Source organism: Anolis sagrei, chromosome 1, assembly GCF_037176765.1.
Source record: "Anolis sagrei isolate rAnoSag1 chromosome 1, rAnoSag1.mat, whole genome shotgun sequence".
Taxonomy (NCBI): domain Eukaryota; kingdom Metazoa; phylum Chordata; class Lepidosauria; order Squamata; family Dactyloidae; genus Anolis; species Anolis sagrei.
Window position 1 is genome coordinate 281840280 of NC_090021.1, and position 19232 is coordinate 281859511.

Here is a 19232-nt window from a genome sequence, read left to right on the forward strand (position 1 = left end):
AGGCCCATATTGTGCAGACTTGCTAACAATTATTTGACAAAATGAGAATGAAGCCTAATTATGTCTTCAGGATTGGAATAATCTAAACTGTATTTTACATTACATTTACATTAAAATCACATTTTATGTTTATTGTGTTTTAACTTTTGCCTCAGGTATTTTAATGTGTGTATGGTGTATGTTTTAACATATGCTTTTATGGTTGCATTTTAACTACTGTATGCTTTAATATGTGGTTTTGTAGATGCATTTAGTTATATTGTGTCCTGCTTCGAGCTGAAAGGAGAGGCAGGTAATACATTTATCATCATCATTATATTTTGGCCCAGATCCTTCATACAAGTTTTATGTTTCATTTTCCCAAGGTATGGTGTTTTATTCCATTTCGGACGTTACCGATAAGCTGCTTGCCCCTTCTGACAGCCCAGTCCCTATGTTACAAGAAGACTTCTGGGCCAGCAGCCTCCAACTAGAACAGACTGACCCACTGTGTAATGTCCTGGAAGGCCTCTGCCCCTCCGCTATGGCCATATTCGATTTAGCTTCTACTCAGTGCCACTTGTGGAAAACCTGCAAATATCTCTTAGAAGCTGCAGAGAGAAGGTTGCACAACAGCCTCGATGTTAAGGGTAAGTGTCCTCTTATAGTCGGTTATACTGGCTTTTTGAAAAAAGTGTTCCATTGAAAGTATTTTTAAAAATCATGACAGTTACAAATTTTGCATGTAATTGTGTCAGTATGTTTCCCCTCACGTTTTCATCTTCACTTTGTCTTTTCATCCAATAACAGGCCGAAGACATGATTCTGTTCTAAATTGTTCTGATGGGTTGAGGGGCTTCCCAGCAGTTCTTCAAGAAATTAGTAAAATTATCAATATTGCACAAGGACAGCCTAAATCAGGTAACTAAGTTACTTCTTATCATTAGTTCATTCATACCAGTTTCATTGGCAACCAAAAGGACCATTTCCATTGTTGGAATTTGCTCATGGAACTCGCTTCGGAGGGAGACGAATGCAATCCTTTTTATGAGTCTTCCAAGCAAAGGCACTGACTTTTCTTTTTAGAAATGCTTTCATCCTTTGACCTTATGTTCTTTCTGGTTTTCTTTAAGTGATTGTATTCAGTGGCTGGAGTTTTTGTTTGTAAATCTCCTACTGCTACTGGTCTTTCTATGAGTGCTCCTTATGATCCTTCTTTATGGCTGTGTTCTTGTATTATGATTACTACTAACCAGTGCCACCTTGGTTTGTTAGGGAAAAAATAGGATATGCATTTGTTTTCAGTGGTTCCCAACCTTGTTTTGACCACGGATCAGTTGATCAGGGCCACTTTGACCAGGGACCGCTCGCCAACAATAGTACCAAAAGCTTACAAATAAATTTTTGGTCAACTTTAGATTTGGTTTAGTTATTTGGGGTGCTGATTCAGAAAATTGCATTGGATTTGGCATATGCTTCTGATACATTACATATGCCACCCAGTAGTCACCATCAGCTCACCCACAGTAAACCATATTTAATAAGCCTTGGCACTATAAGAGGGTTTTGCAAGAGTAGTCGCTCTCGTTCTAATGGTCTAGTAATAGTGAGGCCGTGGACCCTATGTTAGTTCTTTCAGACCACTGGTGGTCCATGGACCACACGTTGGGAACCACTGGTTTAAATAAAGAAATTGAACCAAAATGAAAGGAGGGTAATTAATACATTTTGATTTTACATTAGATGCTACAGTTTTACTGAAGCACATGTGTGTACAGGCAGTCCTCAAAATGCATTGAGCTCCTAGTTACAAACGGGGGTGAGAAAACAGGAAATGAGAGGAAACTGACCCCTCAGAAGGGAAATTCACTCCTGGAAGAGTTATCGTGGGGAAAAGGTGTCTCCACTGAAGCTTTACCACCAAACATTGTGACATGAGAACCAAATAGACTTCTGACTGTGAGCATGTTGACCCAGCAGCCACTGTTGCCTGCCTGTTTAGTGAAGCTCCATCAGAAAAAAACTCTTGAGTTGTTAGCTTATAGTGAACTTGGGTTTCATATAAGAAAATATAAATATGTTAAAGCAGCCCTAGAAACAAGAGGGGATTCAATTTGGAGTGACCAGGAGCTGATAAGTAAGCAGTGCAAATTAGAGGAAGTGGTAGTCTTATTTCCTGCAAGGCAGCTGATGTAGAATATACACACTCAGTTCAGTTCTCTGTATTTAATATTGACAATACCTCTGCATGTGTTTTCTACATACCAATTTAATATTTAAAATGAAACTGAGCATTGCTATCCATTGACTTTTAATTTTGTTTTCCAACAGAAATCTCAGATGAGAAAATCAGTAGTCACTTCCACTGCAGCATTGTGGACCTGCTCCAGTCTTGCTATCCATTCCTGACTGAGAATTGTATTACTAATCATATTGTTGTATCACAGCACTTTGACCAAATACTGCAAAAACTGGCACATGTAGAAGATTCTTCAGGTATGTGTACATGTGTTTTAAGGAGTTATTTTTTTCCTTAGTTACACCATATTTTCTAGCTTAAAAAGTTATCTCTCCCTCAAAATTTTAAATAACTTCCCCCAATATTGGCTAATTTATAAGGGATATTTCAAAGAATATGATTTCATCATTTTGTATTTTATATAAATATATATTTCAGGATGAAAAACTTCTTTGGCAACTGTTTGGAGTGCTTCTTACCAATGTATGTTGTCTTTATAACAGGGAAACCCACTTTGCTACAGTTTTTAGCTGTTTTTTTAAAAAAATCTCTTGTTCTTGAGCTGATCTGGTCTGAAGTCCAGATGCAGATTTCAAATGTTTGTATTAAGGAAATACAAACACAATAAAAATTGGGTTGCTGTGAGTTTTCTGAGCTGTATGGCCATGTTCCAGAAGCATTCTCTTCTGACGTTTCACCCACATTTATGGCAAGCATCCTCAGAGGTTGTGAAGTCTGTTGGAAATTAGGCAAGGGAGATTTTAATATCTGTGGAATGCTGAGGATGAAAGAAAGAACTCTTGTCTTTTTGAGGCAGATGTGAATGTTGCAATTGGCCACCTTGATTAGGATTGATTAGCTTTGCAGCTTCAAAGTCTGGCTGCTTCCTGCCTTTGTTGGGAGGTGTTAGCTGGCCCTGATTGTTTCTTGTCTGGAATTTCTCTCTTTTCTGAGTGTTGCTCTTTATTTACTGTCCTGATTTTAGAGTTTTTTAATACTGGTAGCCAGATGTTGTTCATTTTCATGGTTTCCTCCTTTTTCTTGAAATTGTCCACATGCTTGTGGATTTCAGTGGCTTCTTATGTAGTCTAAGTGGTCCACCATTTCTGTGTTCTCAGATAATATGCTGTGTCCAGGTTAGTTCATCAAGTGCTTTGCTATGGCTGACTTCTCTGGTTGAACTAGTCTGTGGTGCCTTTCATGTTCCTTGATTCGTGTTTGGGACTTGAATTCAATATGCAGGGTAGCAAACTATTGTTGTTATTGACAGAATTATTATTACAAAGCAATTTATAAACAGACTGTTATATAGCACTGCATCCTTGTTGGAATAAATTCTGTGAAATTTCTCCCATTGCTAAAAGTGGATTTTGTTCCTATATATTAGTCTTGTCTATTTGAAGGAAAGGATATAATTTGTGATTGAAAAAGAGATGATAAAACATTTTATGTCTAATCCATATTATATTTATCATAATAGATTCCAAAGGGAACCTCCTTGCCTCTTTGATGGAACAGGCGTCTTTGAAACAGGCAGAAATAGAGGCACATCCGGTTTGCAATCAGATCAAACTTTTGCTAAGAACTCTAGACCAACATTCTCAGACTATGCAAGAAAGCCACACGCAAGACAGCCCTCTGCAGAATATCTATGTGCAAAAGTTTTTCCATTATATGAATAAGCTGGCTGCCATTGTCCTCCGAAGCCTCAATCCAGAACTAGGTGAGTGATTTTACATTACTAGAAAAAATGATCCATGTTTAACTTAATAGCCAACAATCTTTATAGTGAAGGAAACAAAACAATATTGATAATAAGAAAACTTGTATTTCATGTACATTTGTGGATAACCTGTCCCATGACTGTTTGTAACCATGTTTCATTAAAATATGGCAAATGCTCTCAATAAATGAATTTGTAATCTGCAGTAAAAATGACTGCTTAAATGAGTTCATAGCAGAGTAAGTCTTACTTCACAGCATGAGATTTAGAAGGTTTCTTTCAAGACAAACAAGAAATGATTTCCCACCAATATCTTTTATTCCAGATCAATCTGTGGAAGTACACGTGGGAAACCCTTTTATATTACTGCAACAGAGCCCTTCTCATTTGCTTTCGCAGCTTTTGTTTGAAAAGCAGGTTGCTCCTGACAGGTGAGTCACTTTTGGACATGAATGCAGTGCCAATTGATTATTTATTTATTTATTCAGTATCAATATAATACTCCACTTTTCTTCCATCTTGGACTCGAAGCACTACTTGGAATATGGCACTTGGCAGTATTATATTTCATTTCTGTTACAATTGTATGTAAAGTACTTCTTAAGAAACAATTCCCACGACTAGTACAATATTTTCTGAAGCAGCAGCATAAAGTACGATGATATAGTTTAGCTCAGTCTTCACTCATGTTGAAGAATGGAGTTTTCATCTTGGCAATCAAATGTTAAAACATAATTTTTAACAAAATCTCAAACAATAAAACATCTTGTACCTCTTATTGCAAGTGCTGGAAATCTGGAATTCATGAGTACAATCTTTTATGCTTTTTGGATAATAGCACTGTAATACTAACTGAATTATATGCAAAATTGGCTATTTTGGATTGGAAGAGTGAATGGGTCATTGCAGGAAATGACCAAACTGATCTTGGAAATAGGTATTTTGATATTTGGGTAACACCAGAGCCAAGCTACTTGTTCAGCAAATGTCTTCCATTATTTTAAAGTTTTATTTGCTTAATCAGTTATGGAGATGCATGGATGAATTTTAGATATTTCATACTATTTCATACTCTGGTTTCTCTTCAGATAAATCTTTCACCTTTTACAACTTTTATGCTTCTGTATTGTCGAAGGCTTTCATGGCTGGAATCACTGGGTTGCTGTGAGTTTTCCAGGCTGTATGGACATGCTCAAAGCAAACAATGCACAAATATCTATAGTAACATAGAAACAAGAATGTATGTATGTGTATTTTATAAGACTCTCAAGAAAATAATATAAATCAGGATAATATGTTCTCTAATAGAGTAAATTGTCTAGACTTTATAGCATTTATAGCATTTAACAGTAATGTTATCAGCACATTATAAGTAAATGTAGGTTAATTGCTCTATGTTAACCTACATTTACTTATAATGTGCTGATAACATTACTGTTAAATGCTATAAATGCTATAAAGTCTAGACAATTTACTCCATTAGAGAACATATTATCCTGATTTATATTATTTTCTTGAGAGTCTTATAAAATACACATACATACATTCTTGTTTCTATGTATGGACATGCTCCACAAGCATTCTCTCCTGACCTTTCACCCACATCTATGGCAGACATCCTCAGAGGTTGAGGGTTAAATGCTAATCAAGGTGGTCAATTGCAACATTCACACTTGCCTCGAGGAGACGGGAGTTCTTTATCCCACCCTGGACATTCCACATATGTGAGTGAAATGTCAGGAGAGAATGCTTCTGGAACTTGGCCATACAGACTGAAAAACTCACGGCAACCCTATTATGCTTCTGTTTGTCATTTGTAATAGTAGTATGTAAGAATTGTTTGACCACCATCATATAAAATAGTTGGCTATTTAATATAACAGTTTGCTTATTCACTCACTCTTTATAAGACGTTTGATGGTATATCTGAAAATATAAAGCTTGAATATAACATTCACATTCATCAAATAAACACACAAATGTGCCCATCAAGGAGCTTAGAATTTCTTGTCTCTCCTTGTTGACTGTATATTCAGTTGGATTATCTGTCATAAATATGAGGCCTGATTTATGACCTGCTTTACTTTTTCATCCTGCAGGTTGTCTTTGCTGCTGGCCAATGAAGAACTGAACTTAAATGTACAGCAAGTGATCATTAACTGTTGCTGTAAGGCACTGCCTCTCTGTAGCACCTGGCAAAGCAGCCAGACAAGGTCTCTTGTGACCAATATTAACAGTCTAGCACACTTGCATGCGTATCATTGTCTGCCTGATGTTGAGATACCAGTCCATCATCCAGCCATGGACCCTGAGGATCCTGACACACACCCCTCTTCCATTCTGTGTGAGGAGAACCAGCACATGCTCACAGCTTCTACCCTCAATTTCCTGAAATCTCAGTCGAAACTAACTGCTGCCACAGCTTGTTTGAGTGTATCAAAGGTCCAGCGGGTTTCCAAACAGAGCCTGTCATGGATGGAATTTCGAGGCAAGCGGGAAGTTCCACTGTCTGTTGATCAGATTACTAAGGAATGTGAAGCCCTATTAAAAGAGTTCCCACTTCTGGAGACCTTTTTGCTTACTATGTATGAACCCCTGCGGGCCTCTCAAGATGAAGGAAACAGCTTGGCTAGTGGGCTTTGTGGCAAGTCTTGTATATCCTTGCTTTTCCTGGGATTGCACTCTGATGTGGCCATTGAGGCCCTGATGGAGACCTTTGAGGAAGCGCTCACAGCAGGGGATTGGCCCAGAGCCCTGAAAGTCTTGGATCTCTACAGCCAGGATATGGAAGAGCTAATCTCTGTGCGGGATGCTGTCCTGAGTTGTGCCGCTGCTGACGGTAAACAGGAAATAGTTTTTATTTAGAGGTGGCATGTTGGAGGGTGGCTCAGATTTGATCCTCTCTTCTCTCTGGCCCAAAAGCCATCTTCTATGTTCTTAAAACAGGCAGCACCCAAGTTACAAACATTTGGCTTGCAAACAACTTATAGTTAAGAACAGGAGTGAGACAACAGAAAGTGAGAGAAATTTACCTCGAGGAAGGGAAATGCATTTGTGAAAGAGTTGTCATAGAAAAAAGGTGTCTCAAGTGCAGCTTTGTTTCTACAACAAGCCAATTTTTTCAAAATCTAATTATCACATGGACAGAAAATGAGGTGAAATCTTCTGAACAGGGGCACAGACAACAAAACAAACACTGCAGGGGTTCTATCCAAAGCTTATATATGACTGGAGTTACACTTATGAAATGTACCTATTCTGACTTACAAACAAATTCGACTTAAGAACAAACCTACAGAACCCATCTTCTTTGTAACCTGGGAATTGCCTATAGTGTGGTTGCCACGTTCTTCTATATCATTTGTGGGTTTTATTTCCTTTTTAGGTAAGGAGAGTTGGCAATATCTGTTCCCAGTTAGAGATGCTATGCTGAGGAGCAGGTTAGCCCTTCGCTTTTTGGATCGGTGGCCACTGGAGGCTTGTCTGGAGATCTTAGCCTATTGCTCCTGTGATCCTGAGGTGTCTGAAGAGCTGAGATCTGATCTACAAAGCAAAACAAGAGAGCTTCAGGTTTATCAAAAGGTAGACAGTTCATTTAATTAGGGACCATGGCTAATAGCCGCAAGGTATTGCTGAATGTGGAAATGATACTCTCTCTGGCTCAAGACTATTTTGTTTTTGAGAATTGCTGAAATCTTGTACTTCTGGCTCCATTTGTGAAATGACAATGGAAACAGTTGTGACAAAAATGGAGTTGATCAGTTTCTACACTTTATAGATAAAAACAATTTGTAGCCTTTGATAGAATACGTAGGGTAAAAACAATTGCCTAAAATTACATTCTATTGTGAATAGAAATACTGTATAAGCATTCTTGGACACGCACCCCTCCCACCGCCAATGTGATGATAGCAATCTCAACTCTTATCCTGCTCTGCAGCTCATTCACAATCGGTCTAGAAAGTGTATGCTATCCAAGACTGCCTGGGGCCATAAGGGCATTATTTAGAAGCGTATTTACATAACACTTAGCTGATATAATTTTTTGCTTGACAAGTAAGTGCAAAGTTGAGAGGAACTATGACATGCCTGTGGGGACAGTTGCACTACAGCTATGTCTTACTTATGTTCTTTTCTTTCTTCCCTCCCTTTTTTGCAAATATGGTGCGTACATTCTTAACTCCCTTTTTGGCAAACATAGTTAATGTGTACATTCTTATTTAAGTGGGAACTGCTCTCTTTTCCTTATATTCCAAAATGATATTGTACATTGATAAGGAAGCATAAAAAATAAAACTCTTCCTGCTCTATTAGGAGCAGCTCACTTGCGATTCAAAATAAATTCCGCAAATGGTTAGTTCAGTTGTTCTCCTTGCTCTTATGAAGAAAAGAAACAGAAATATGTAAATTATTATTCAGTTGCATTTGCTTTTATTTAATCAGATTCTAAGTCTGCAAGATATCCCAATATGGCAAGACTGGCAGGACCTGAAAAAAACCTGTAAGGAAGATCCCCAGACTATTATAGCAATGATTCTAGAAGCAAAGGTAGGACATGGGCTTTTGAATCATTATTTTACTTTTTTGGTGTTCACTATTCCATTAAAAAACTTAATAGAATACTTTGAGGCTCCACTGGTCCACCATCTCTTTCTCCAGAATGGACTATTAACTACTTCTGAGGAGCTCACAATTAGTGCTGTCTTTCTTTTCCATATCTTTTCTTGAATGAAAAACAAGTTGTGTCCCTTTGAGTTCATTCCGTGTCCAGCAGAAATACTTTTAACCACTGAATAAATGGGTCAGTCTTGTGGATATTTTTTTCATTTAACATTTATCCAAGTTATAGTATCATGAGTGACAATAATACAAGGTTATTGTCTTTGCCCTAGGATTATGAATTATGTGAAGAATGGGGTGACTTATATCCTGTTCCACGGGACAATTTGATCAGCCTTCACCAAGAGCATCTCCTTCACTTGTTAGAGATGGGAGACATGGAAAAGGCTTTGCAGGTAACCGTTTTGTACTTTTGATGCTATCTGTCTCCAAAATCATTTTAAGATGGAAGATACTTAGGTAAAATTTATTCATTTATTTATTTACCATATTTATAGCCCACTCTCTCTCACCCCAAGGGGGACTCAGAGCGGCTTACGTGGCAATATTCAATGCCGCATTTGCAATCAAATACAATACTATACATCATATACACAAATATAGATAAAAGCATATAAACACTGTAAAACTGTTAAAACCCTAATACCAAATCCAGAAGTCGCCATTTATGTTGCTACAGTTATGCCAGTTCTGTATTGCACTATTCAAAGCCTCTCCAAACACCTGATCCCATAACCAGGTTTTCACTCTTTTCCTGAAAACCAGCAGGGAGGGGGCTAATTTGATATCTCTAGGGAATGAGTTCCACAGCCAAGGAGCCACCACTGAGATGGCCTTGTCTCTCATCCCCACCAGTTGCACTTGTGATGGGGTGGAACCGAGAGCAGGGCATCCCCTGAAGATCTTAACTCTCATATTGGTTCATAGGGAGAGATACGTTCAGACACTTAATAGTGCATGCTGATAGGAAGAAAGGGTCTCACAGGACAACTAGAAGGCCCCCACAAGTGATGTTGGCAGCAGTGTGATAAATGGAAATACCCACTTTTGGTCGCAGAGGTGAAATAAATGCTTGATCTCACAGACAATTAGACTTCACTGTGTGTGTGTACAATTAAATAAAGTATATGTATGTTTACTTTATTTGTAGCTCTTGCAAAGGATAGAGGATCCAGACATTCAACTTGTCATAAGTGAACAGTGTCTTGACAAACATCCCAGCTTGGCAGCTTCTCATTTCCTTGCAGATTATCTCACAACATACTTCTACAAGCACTTAACAGTTATGCGCCATAATGAAATTCAGGCCCTTTATATGGGATCAAAGGTAAGCAGAAGCTCTTCAGTTCTCAAGACCGTGTCACAAGGCTACTGTACTCAAAATATGTTATTTCAAGATCTTTTTTTGTTTCAGATAATGGTGACACATAATTTCTAAAAAAAATTCCTTACTTTTCCATTTTCAAGGTATTACTAACTCTTCCTGAGCCTTACCGGGGTAGCTACTCCCACCTGTCCTGCAAGCCGCTGCTTATGCTGGAACAGCTCTTGATGAACATGAAAGTGGATTGGGCAGCTGTGGCTGTGCAGACCCTGCACCAGCTCTTGGTGGGGCAAGAGATAGGTTTCACCATAGAAGATATTGATGCTTTGCTCTCCAAATATGCCGGGAAAGCCCTCGATTTTCCTTTCTCATTAAAAGAGAAGAGATCAGGTGACTGCATTTTTGAAGTCTCCAGGCAACAAAGGTGTTTTGGCTGCTTATTAGCTAAACGGCACAGATTCTCAGAATGGAGGCAAGATTGGGAATGCAGACGTGTACTTCTATTCACAAATGTTTATGTATTATAGTGTGGGCAGCTGTAGTAGTTGTGGAGCTAGATTTTGCCCCTATATTACATATGTCTGCCCTTCTTCACTGTTACTGGAAGTCTACTTTCAATGCACTTTCAGGTTTTTGGCTAGTTTCTGATACTGTAATATTTGGGGGATTTATCTTGTTTAATGCAGGTGGCAAATAGGAGAATTTTGTGTAATTTTCTTTTTTATTAAAGGAGGGAGGTTGAAACTTGCAGGAAAAGAGTTCCGAGTTATAACTTAATATTATAACTCAATTGAGCTTCAAGTTATAATTTCCTCACCACAAACAACAAGAACCTGGGTGGCAGCTCATGACTTGATTTAGAAGTACTTCTCTTGCTTTCATTCTCACCAAGTAGTGTTATTAATATTGTTTAATATTCTACCATTTTTGTTAATAGCAATAGTAACTACATTCGAAAGTAATGATACAATATACCAAAAAGCATGCTTCTTTAGCTTAATTTTGTAAATCCATCTTTTGTATATTTTAAAAAAAAGGGAGAACACAATTAAAAATGTAGGAAAGGCAGCATTAAAGGCTAAACATACTTAAAACATTTTAAGTGCCAGTCTTCACTTTACTACTTTGATGCAAAAAGTGAAACTTACACTTGATGTGCATGCTGTCAAGTTAATAAACTCTTTATGGGCAAAGCTGTACAAAAGCTGGAGTTGTTTGCATTGCAAGAATTTTCATCTAGGTCAGGAAAAGTAGGCAACCAATACCTGAACTGCCCTTTTTTCCTATCTTAGATTCTATGATTCAGATTCCAGAGAGTCTGTACCGAGGATCGGAGTCTGATACCTTGTCCAAATCAGAATCAACAGATCAATTTCCAGCCAGTTTTCCTGGTGAGAGAAAAAAGGTCTAATGTCCAATTAGAATGTTATCTCTCTCTGCAATGCTGAAACAATGCATTTTTGTATTTTACTTACTCCAAAGGGAGTGTACAAACAATGCGATTGGGAGCTTCTGTTGCCTAGGGTGATGCACATTTGAAAGATTGGCTGATCAATAAATACGTATCCCAATTGCTTTACTAATACTATTTAGATACACCGATGTAGATTTATTATTTGAGTACTCTTCTCTCTGTGCTTACTTGTTAAATGTGGTGCTTTTCTTCTGACATTGGATGCTATTCAAGTTTTCATACAAACCTGAATCCTGTTCTAGTTTGAAATGAACTGGTCCTGTTCAATCAATTGGATTATAAGTAACTTAACATTCAACAGTTGATTAAATAGATCTGCTTTAGTTGTCTCTACTGATAGAATTCAGACCTTGCTTTATAGTTCTTCCTCCCTGTATGATAAACAGCACTCAAGACATCATAAAAATTGGTAAAATGCCGTAGATAATTACACCAAATTGAAAACATGGTACTTTAGTTGTATGTTTTAGTTATGCTTGTTATTCCTACCCCACTCCCCCAAATTCCTGGGATACACGGGAGAAATACTTAGTATTAATTAATCCACTAAATTGGACACAAAAGAATGGGTCTGTGCTCTGCAGTCTCTCCTCTAAGATCCTATAGTGGATGTTGAAAACCCTGGCATTTGGGCACAAAATATGAATGTCCAGAAGGGAAAGTTCTGTTCACATGTTGAGGCCATGATATATTCTTTTCCTCAAATAAAATGAAACTTTTGTCAACAATGGGAGGAAGGGTGGATCCAGTGTTAGCACCCTTTACAGACTGGAAGCTCTGTTGTTACTTTAGGGCCATACCATATTTGACGTATCATTTGAGCGATGTACAATTATTATATTTGTTATAATGCAGTTAATTCAGAAAATAATTACAATTTGAACTTGCTTCTTTAAATGTTCTTTATTTCTATATTTGTTCATGTGTGTTTGTTTTTTTTTACAAATGGAGCCACATGGTCCTGGATTGAAAGAAACAGCTGAACTGGTTTTTCCAATTTATGAATATAAAGCAAAAACAAAAACAAAAAAACCCCCCACTCCAAACAATTAAAGAAACAAGCAAGAATAGAAGAAACCACCAAGAAAACTATGTTGTTTCCTCTAATGCTGCTTTGGGTCAACTAGTTCATTTTCATAAAATGAACTGAGAAATGTTAACAAACACCAGGAATGGCAATAATCTGATGTGGGAACCGAATCCCCCCCCCCCACCCCTCTCATGTGCCAGAAATTTGTAAAATATTTGTATTCATTTAGCTGTACCTGTTTCTTTCTTTCCAGGAAACACACTACAGACTGACAGCTTGTAGACTATGTACTGATATTGCTTAAAAGACTACAACTTTCAGTAGCACTACCATATGTGATCTTTCATAAAAATCTGCCATAACATAACTAAGCATTATATAAGTGTGTATGTGTACCTTTTCTTAAACATTTTAGCCACTAGTCATAACTCTAAAAAAATCCCATAATCTATTTCTGCCCTGGGCCATCACATCTCTAGAATTGCTCAAAGTTACCACCTATCACTTCTGGTTCCTCCAAGCAAGATATTAAATAATAAAGGTCCTTAAAAATAAAACTGCTTTGAGTCTCCTTGTGGAGAGAAAAAGTGAAGTATAAATAAACATAATAATAATAAACATCATAATAATAATCTATCCTATATGATTTATCATCGATCCACTCCTTTGGGCTTTACGTGAATCTACCATTTGCCACAATATATAGACCTGTGTTTTCTTTTCCATTTCTGGCCAAATAGCTTAACCATTGGTTCATCCCCTCAAATCCGAGATCAGCCGCTTGTGGTCTCCAGTTTGTTAGTCAACATGTCCATCATTTGTCTTTTGTTCGTGCTATATGACCTGCCCATCATAATAATAATACTATTTAAAGTATTTTTGTGTAAAACATTTCCATCCTGGTGAAGGTAATTTTGTAGATGTCCATACTGAATACTGTCCATGGTTTGGAAAACATAAATCATCACAGTTTTCTAATGAGTTAGCAATAATTCCATCCTCCATTAATGTTATCTTTTCATTCTTTTATTGTTAAGACACAACCCATTCTTCCAGCCCAGGAGAGAAAAACCAGCAGCAGACGGTCTCCCCTCAGGAGTTTGTGCCACCCGATAAGCCCCCGCCAAAACAGCAATGGATTCCAGATGAAACTGAAGACACGTGTATGGTTTGCCGAACTGAACGTTTTTCTATGGTAAGGGGAAACAGGAACAACATCTGAGATATGACAAGGTCTTGAATAGATATTTATTCAGTGGCCCATGGATAGCTTTTGCCAGTCATATCTTTGAAGGTTTCAAAAAAATGCACAATTGAGGTTTCTTGAATTGTCTAAATGGGAAATACTAAACTATTATTGTTCACTACTTTCTCCTCTGTCTTTCAGTTTAATAGACGGCATCACTGCAGACGTTGTGGGAGGCTGGTGTGTAGTTCCTGTTCTACCCAAAAAATGGTGGTGGAAACTTGCAGAGAAAATCCAGCTCGTGTGTGTGACCAGTGCTATGCTTATGGCAACAAGGAAAGTCCAGCCACCTTGTCTGATGATAAGAAAATGTATGAAGATTGTCTCCCTTTTTTGTTGTTTTTTTATTTTAGAAAATGTATCTGGAGTGGTGCACTTGGGATAATTATGTGAACAACGTCCGTTAAAATAATTTCGTTTTTATATAGTGGGTCCTTTGAGAACTCTGCTTCTAATTAGTTGAATTAATGCAGTTTGATATCACTTTCACTGCCAAGACTCATTGCTATGGAATCATGGGAGTTGTAGTTTTACAAGCTTTCTCGGCCAAAGTATGATGGTACCACACCAAGCTACAAATCCCGGCTTCCATAGCATTGGCCCATTGCAGTTAAAGTGGTATCAAATGTTATACAACAGTAGCATCAGGGGCGGGGCACTGAGATTTTTCTCTAGGATCTACTCCAGACCTTAAAGGGGATAGCCGGTGTGTAGAAGTGTATTTCCAAAATAGTTTCGGCACCTTGGATAACTTCCTTAAAGTCTGAAATGGATCATGTGATTTTAATAGTTATATTGAGATGATTTTAATGCTTTGTCTGAATGTTTAAATTTTGTTTATTTTTATGTTTAATGGTTTTAATGAATTTAAGTCATAGTTATATGTAGTGATTAGTTATTATGATATCTTTGTTTTACTGTATGTTGGCATTGCATTTTTGGCATTAGTATGTTGTAAACCGCCTTGAGTCCCCCCATGGATGAGAATGGTGGTATATAAATACAGTAAGTAAATAAATAAATGAAACATGGAGTGGATTCACCGCACCACTGACATGGGAGCATTTAGCTCCTCCAAGAGGAATGGCTAAAGCCACATCTAATCTGAAGCACTTTGTAAAAAATAATTTTAAAAAAGGCCATTGACAATTGGGCAAGATATGCCTTTTTTTTGGAAGAAGGCTGCAAAGCCTAGATGCCACCCCTAAAAAATATCTCTTCTTGACCAATATTAAAGGTCGTTCTAGTGATAGGAAGTACCTTCAGAGATTATTTCAATAGGCAGGAAGATATGTGTGTGTGTGTGTTATGTATATGTGTGTGAGAGAGAACTGCATAGAGGGCCTGCTAGAACAGAGCAAGAAAGGGTTACAGCTGTCTTTGTGCAGTGACCCTAGACATAAAGTCAGTATAAAGTGGGCAAAAGGAAGAGGGGCTGACCAAGGGCAAGATGGATGGATGGCATCCTTTAAGTGACTGGATTGACCTTGAAGGAGCTGGGGGTGGTGACAGTTGACAGGGAGCTCTGTCGTGGGCTGGTCCATGAGGTCACGAAGAGTCGGAACAAATGAACAACAAATAAAGTGGGCAGTACTATGAGTCACTGGATTTTACTAGCCTGTTTGTAGGCAGGTTCTTAATGCTTTGCTACTGGTTTTTCATTTAGAATTCTAGCTTAAGTTGTGAAGCCAACGGGGGAAGTAATGTATTCTATTTCTCAGTATTTGCAGCTAAGAATATTTGTTGGCATTTATTAACAAATATGAAAATACTTGCAATAGCAAATGATTATAAATGAACTTCCCCAAGCAGTTTAGAATGAGAATGAAGCATTATTTTCTTTTCTTACAGTTCAAAAGAGGAGGCTCCAGATCAAGAAGAAGGTGAGAAGAACCATGTTTTGTTGACATGTAATAGGGCCAGGCTCCCAAATTTCTCTCTTACTCTTTCTATGTGTTTGTGAGCAGCATAGAAAAAAATATCTTAAAAGACCAACAAGTATTTATTCATTTCTCAGTCCTTTTATGCTAGAGTAATTTTTGAAATGTATCTTCTTGTTCTGAATTTTTCATAACTTAGATTGCCTGTCTACAACAGCAGCAGCCTCTGATAATGAATGCTCAGATTTCTATGGAGTGGTCCAAATACCAAGGATGGCAGAACTTGAGTGGCTTCTCTCTTTGAGGGATGAAGAGAATGAAATTGTGCGTGGCGAATTTTATTATGAGCAAGTAAGTTCATGTTATTAATATTTTGTACATTCTTCAAATAAGAACCACACTACTTTATGGCACAGTAAGAGAAGCAGGAGGAGGAGGGATATGGGGCAGAAGGAAAAAGTAGAAGAGCTTATGAAAGGAGATATCTGGAGGAGAGAATGGTGGAGAGGTCCTTGTGATATTCCTTAACCGGGAGCCATTGGATTTAATGGCACTCCCTCTTTACCATGCAGAATGACATCTGTCTTAGCATGTCTTTTCATCATAGTCTGATCAGATGGCCTGTAAAGCTGTTAACAGTCATTCAATGTCTGCGCATGAACAAAGTCAGAAAATTAAAGTCTTCAGTCCTATACCTTTTGTTTATTCTAGGAGACAATGCTGTTCTGTAACTGTCCTGTTGTGCTTCTTTTCTTGACTTAGGTTGACTGTTTCAGTGGAGTCATGATCATATTTGCCTTTGTTTTCCTCCTTCCTTTTCCAGGCTCCCAGTGCATCCTTATGTATTGCCATCTTCAATCTGCACTCAGACAGCATAGCCTGTGGCCACAAATTGATAGAGCACTGCTGCAAACTGTCCCGAGGCCTGACAAACCCTGAAGTGGATGCTGGTCTCCTCACTGATGTCATGAAACAGCTACTTTTTAGTGCCAAAATGATGTTTGTAAAAGCTGGTAGGAGCCAGGATTTAGCTCTTTGTGACAGGTATAATAATAATAATAATAATAATAATAATAATAATAATAATAACTTCAAATACTCTGGCACAAGCCAGTAAAGGTGGTCCCAGTGGTGATCGGCACACTGGGTGCAGTGCCTAAAGACCGTGCCCTGCACTTAAACACAATCAGCACTGACAAAATTACCATCTGCCAGCTGCAGAAGGTCACCTTACTGGGATCTGCATGCATTATTCACCGATACATTACACAGTCCTAGACACTTGGGAAGTGTCCGAAGTGTGATCCAATACAACAGCCAGCAGAGTGATCTTGTCTGCTGTGGACTCATTTTGTTGTGTTTCAAATAATAATAATAATGCAATAATAATAATAATAATAGTAATAAACACCTGGAAAATCTGGCACGATATGAGAATTTAAAGATCGAACTGCAAAGATTCTGGCACAAGCCAGTCAAGGTGGTCCCAGTGGTGATCGGCACACTGTGTACAGTGCCTAAAGACACCACTAGTTGCATCACTTGAGCTTCCATAGATTTTATTGTCCATGGAGGATCCTGGAACCAAATCTCAGCAGATACCAAGGGTCCTCTATTCTTACATATGGACTATGTTAAACTTTTCATCTGTGAATCCAAGACACATCTAACTTGCATTTTCCAACTTCCAACAGTTACATCAGCAAAGTGGATGTGTTGAATATTTTAGTAGCTGCTGCATATCGTCGTGTACCATCTTTGGATCAGATCCTGCAGCCTGCAGCAGTTACAAGGCTAAGGAATCAACTTTTGGAAGCTGAATACTATCAATTAGCAGTGGAGGTAATGCAATAGGGAAGATGTAGCTGTAAACACGGCCCATAAATGCCTTAAAACATTATTTTGTCTATCTGGAAATTATCTCTGAGGAAAATAGGTTGGAGGAGGCTAGCCGGTGAAATGAACCACCATGACACATTTAGCATAATCTGTTTGAGATTTATTAGGAATATTAAGACATAGAAAGTGACATTATATAAGATCAAAACATGGGTCCATCTAATCTTGCTGTTAAATCTGAATCTCCTGCTTGCTTTGTGACTCCCCCCCCCGCCCCCACATTATATTAAACCAAAGCAAATATGCCCAGTGGTGTATAATCTGTTTTATATGAAACATGGATGAGGTCAAGTTTTGTGCTATCACTAGCAATAGTCAGCATGTATATTGGTAGTTAGCATATCGCAGGTCTATAACTAAGACCAAGATTCGAATTCCTGCTCTACCATGAAAACCCAGTGACTCTCTCAGTCTCAAGAGAAGGCAAGGGCAAATGTGCTCTGAGAAAATCTTGCCAAGACAACTCTATGAAAGGATCACTTTAGGATTCCCAGAAGTCAAAAATGACTTGAGACCCCCCCCCCCCCCCAACCACTACCAGTATCCCAGTTATTCTTCTGATAACATGGGGGTTGGCAGTGCAGCCACTTTTCCAAGCACAGACGTTTGATGTTGTGGGAACGTCAGCAGCAGGTTTTCAGAAGGCTGCTAAACGAATGTGATTATATGAAGGTAGGGTTACAACACCATATCCTCTAACCCTTGGAAACTTCTCATCCATGATGTAAAGGGAAACAGTTTTATTTTCTCCCATTTTGCAGTATAATAATTTGGTACATTTGGGGAGACTGTCCAAGAACTGTCATGCTGATTTCACAGAGAACGGTGCTGGGCAATTAAAATTGTCTGACTTTATCTTTGTGACTATTGACCTTGCCTTTAGGTTTCAACAAAGACTGGTTTGGATCCAGCTGGAGCATGGCATGCCTGGGGTATGGCTTGCCTTAAAGCTGGCAACCTAAATGCTGCCAGAGAAAAATTCAGTCGATGCCTAAAAGCCCCACTTGACTTGAATCAACTAAATCTGGGCTCAAGACTGGTCCAAGATGTGGTACAGTACCTGGAATCCACTGTAAAGCCCATTCTGTCTGTGGTAAGAGCTTAGTCTCCTTCTTGCTTAACAGATAGATGCTTTCTGTGGGCTGAATGTGGGGTCAGAGTACAGATAATGGGGCAATGTTTTTAAAACTATGTATCCAAATGCCCCGAAAGCCTTAAGCATTTCAAATGTGATGGCAAGATCCCTGATACACTGTTGGCCATTCATCTCTAGCCACCATTTTCCCACCCAGGCATTCAAAAAAGCCAGAAGCATTCCTGCAACAGATAGAAAAGAAGGGGTCAATGGTTCTTTTAGGACTTCCTGAGATGGACAAAGGGCTTGTTTTTCAGGGGCTGGTCCTTTTTTAAAAAAAATTGTGTCAGAAACAAATTGAGGGTACAAAGAACAGTAGTCTTCAAAGAACAGGAGAAAATTATGAAAAGTCTGGAAAGAAATTAAAAGAGTTGTAAGTATTTAAAAACACAAAGTTACAAACTTGACATTTTTCTATATGTCCTTTGATCTGAAGCTGACTACTTGGAGTGCCTCTGATGTTGCTCTTCTCCACAATCACATGTCATGCACTCCACTTTTTAGCCACATTTCTTAAGGTTGGCTCTGCATTTCCTGATGCCTTTTTTGATAAGTTTTAAGGTGTAGTACTTAACTGGTCCATGGATAATTCTACCAAGATTTGTGGATTGATTTTTTAACTCAAATTTGAAGTCTTATGCATGCATACATACAACAATTCAGAGGCTTGGAACTCCTCTGAA

At 38.3% G+C, this 19232-nt stretch overlaps 1 protein-coding gene across 3 annotated transcripts in view; it reads left to right on the forward strand.

The window, feature by feature from the left end:
- The window catches only part of ZFYVE26 (zinc finger FYVE-type containing 26), a 55873-nt gene that overhangs the window by 22895 nt on the left and 13746 nt on the right, over positions 1-19232 (forward strand). For all 3 annotated transcript variants that reach the window (XM_060762510.2, XM_067462791.1, XM_060762518.2), the window contains exons 16-34: positions 366-629; positions 790-900; positions 2311-2475; positions 3699-3941; positions 4267-4372; positions 6041-6780; positions 7327-7523; positions 8385-8489; positions 8834-8956; positions 9712-9888; positions 10029-10275; positions 11178-11276; positions 13427-13584; positions 13777-13946; positions 15487-15518; positions 15715-15866; positions 16339-16559; positions 17210-17357; positions 18298-18507. In XM_060762510.2, the coding sequence (XP_060618493.2) occupies positions 366-629; positions 790-900; positions 2311-2475; positions 3699-3941; positions 4267-4372; positions 6041-6780; positions 7327-7523; positions 8385-8489; positions 8834-8956; positions 9712-9888; positions 10029-10275; positions 11178-11276; positions 13427-13584; positions 13777-13946; positions 15487-15518; positions 15715-15866; positions 16339-16559; positions 17210-17357; positions 18298-18507 (3668 nt within the window). The remainder of the gene's footprint in view (positions 1-365; positions 630-789; positions 901-2310; positions 2476-3698; positions 3942-4266; positions 4373-6040; positions 6781-7326; positions 7524-8384; positions 8490-8833; positions 8957-9711; positions 9889-10028; positions 10276-11177; positions 11277-13426; positions 13585-13776; positions 13947-15486; positions 15519-15714; positions 15867-16338; positions 16560-17209; positions 17358-18297; positions 18508-19232) is intronic.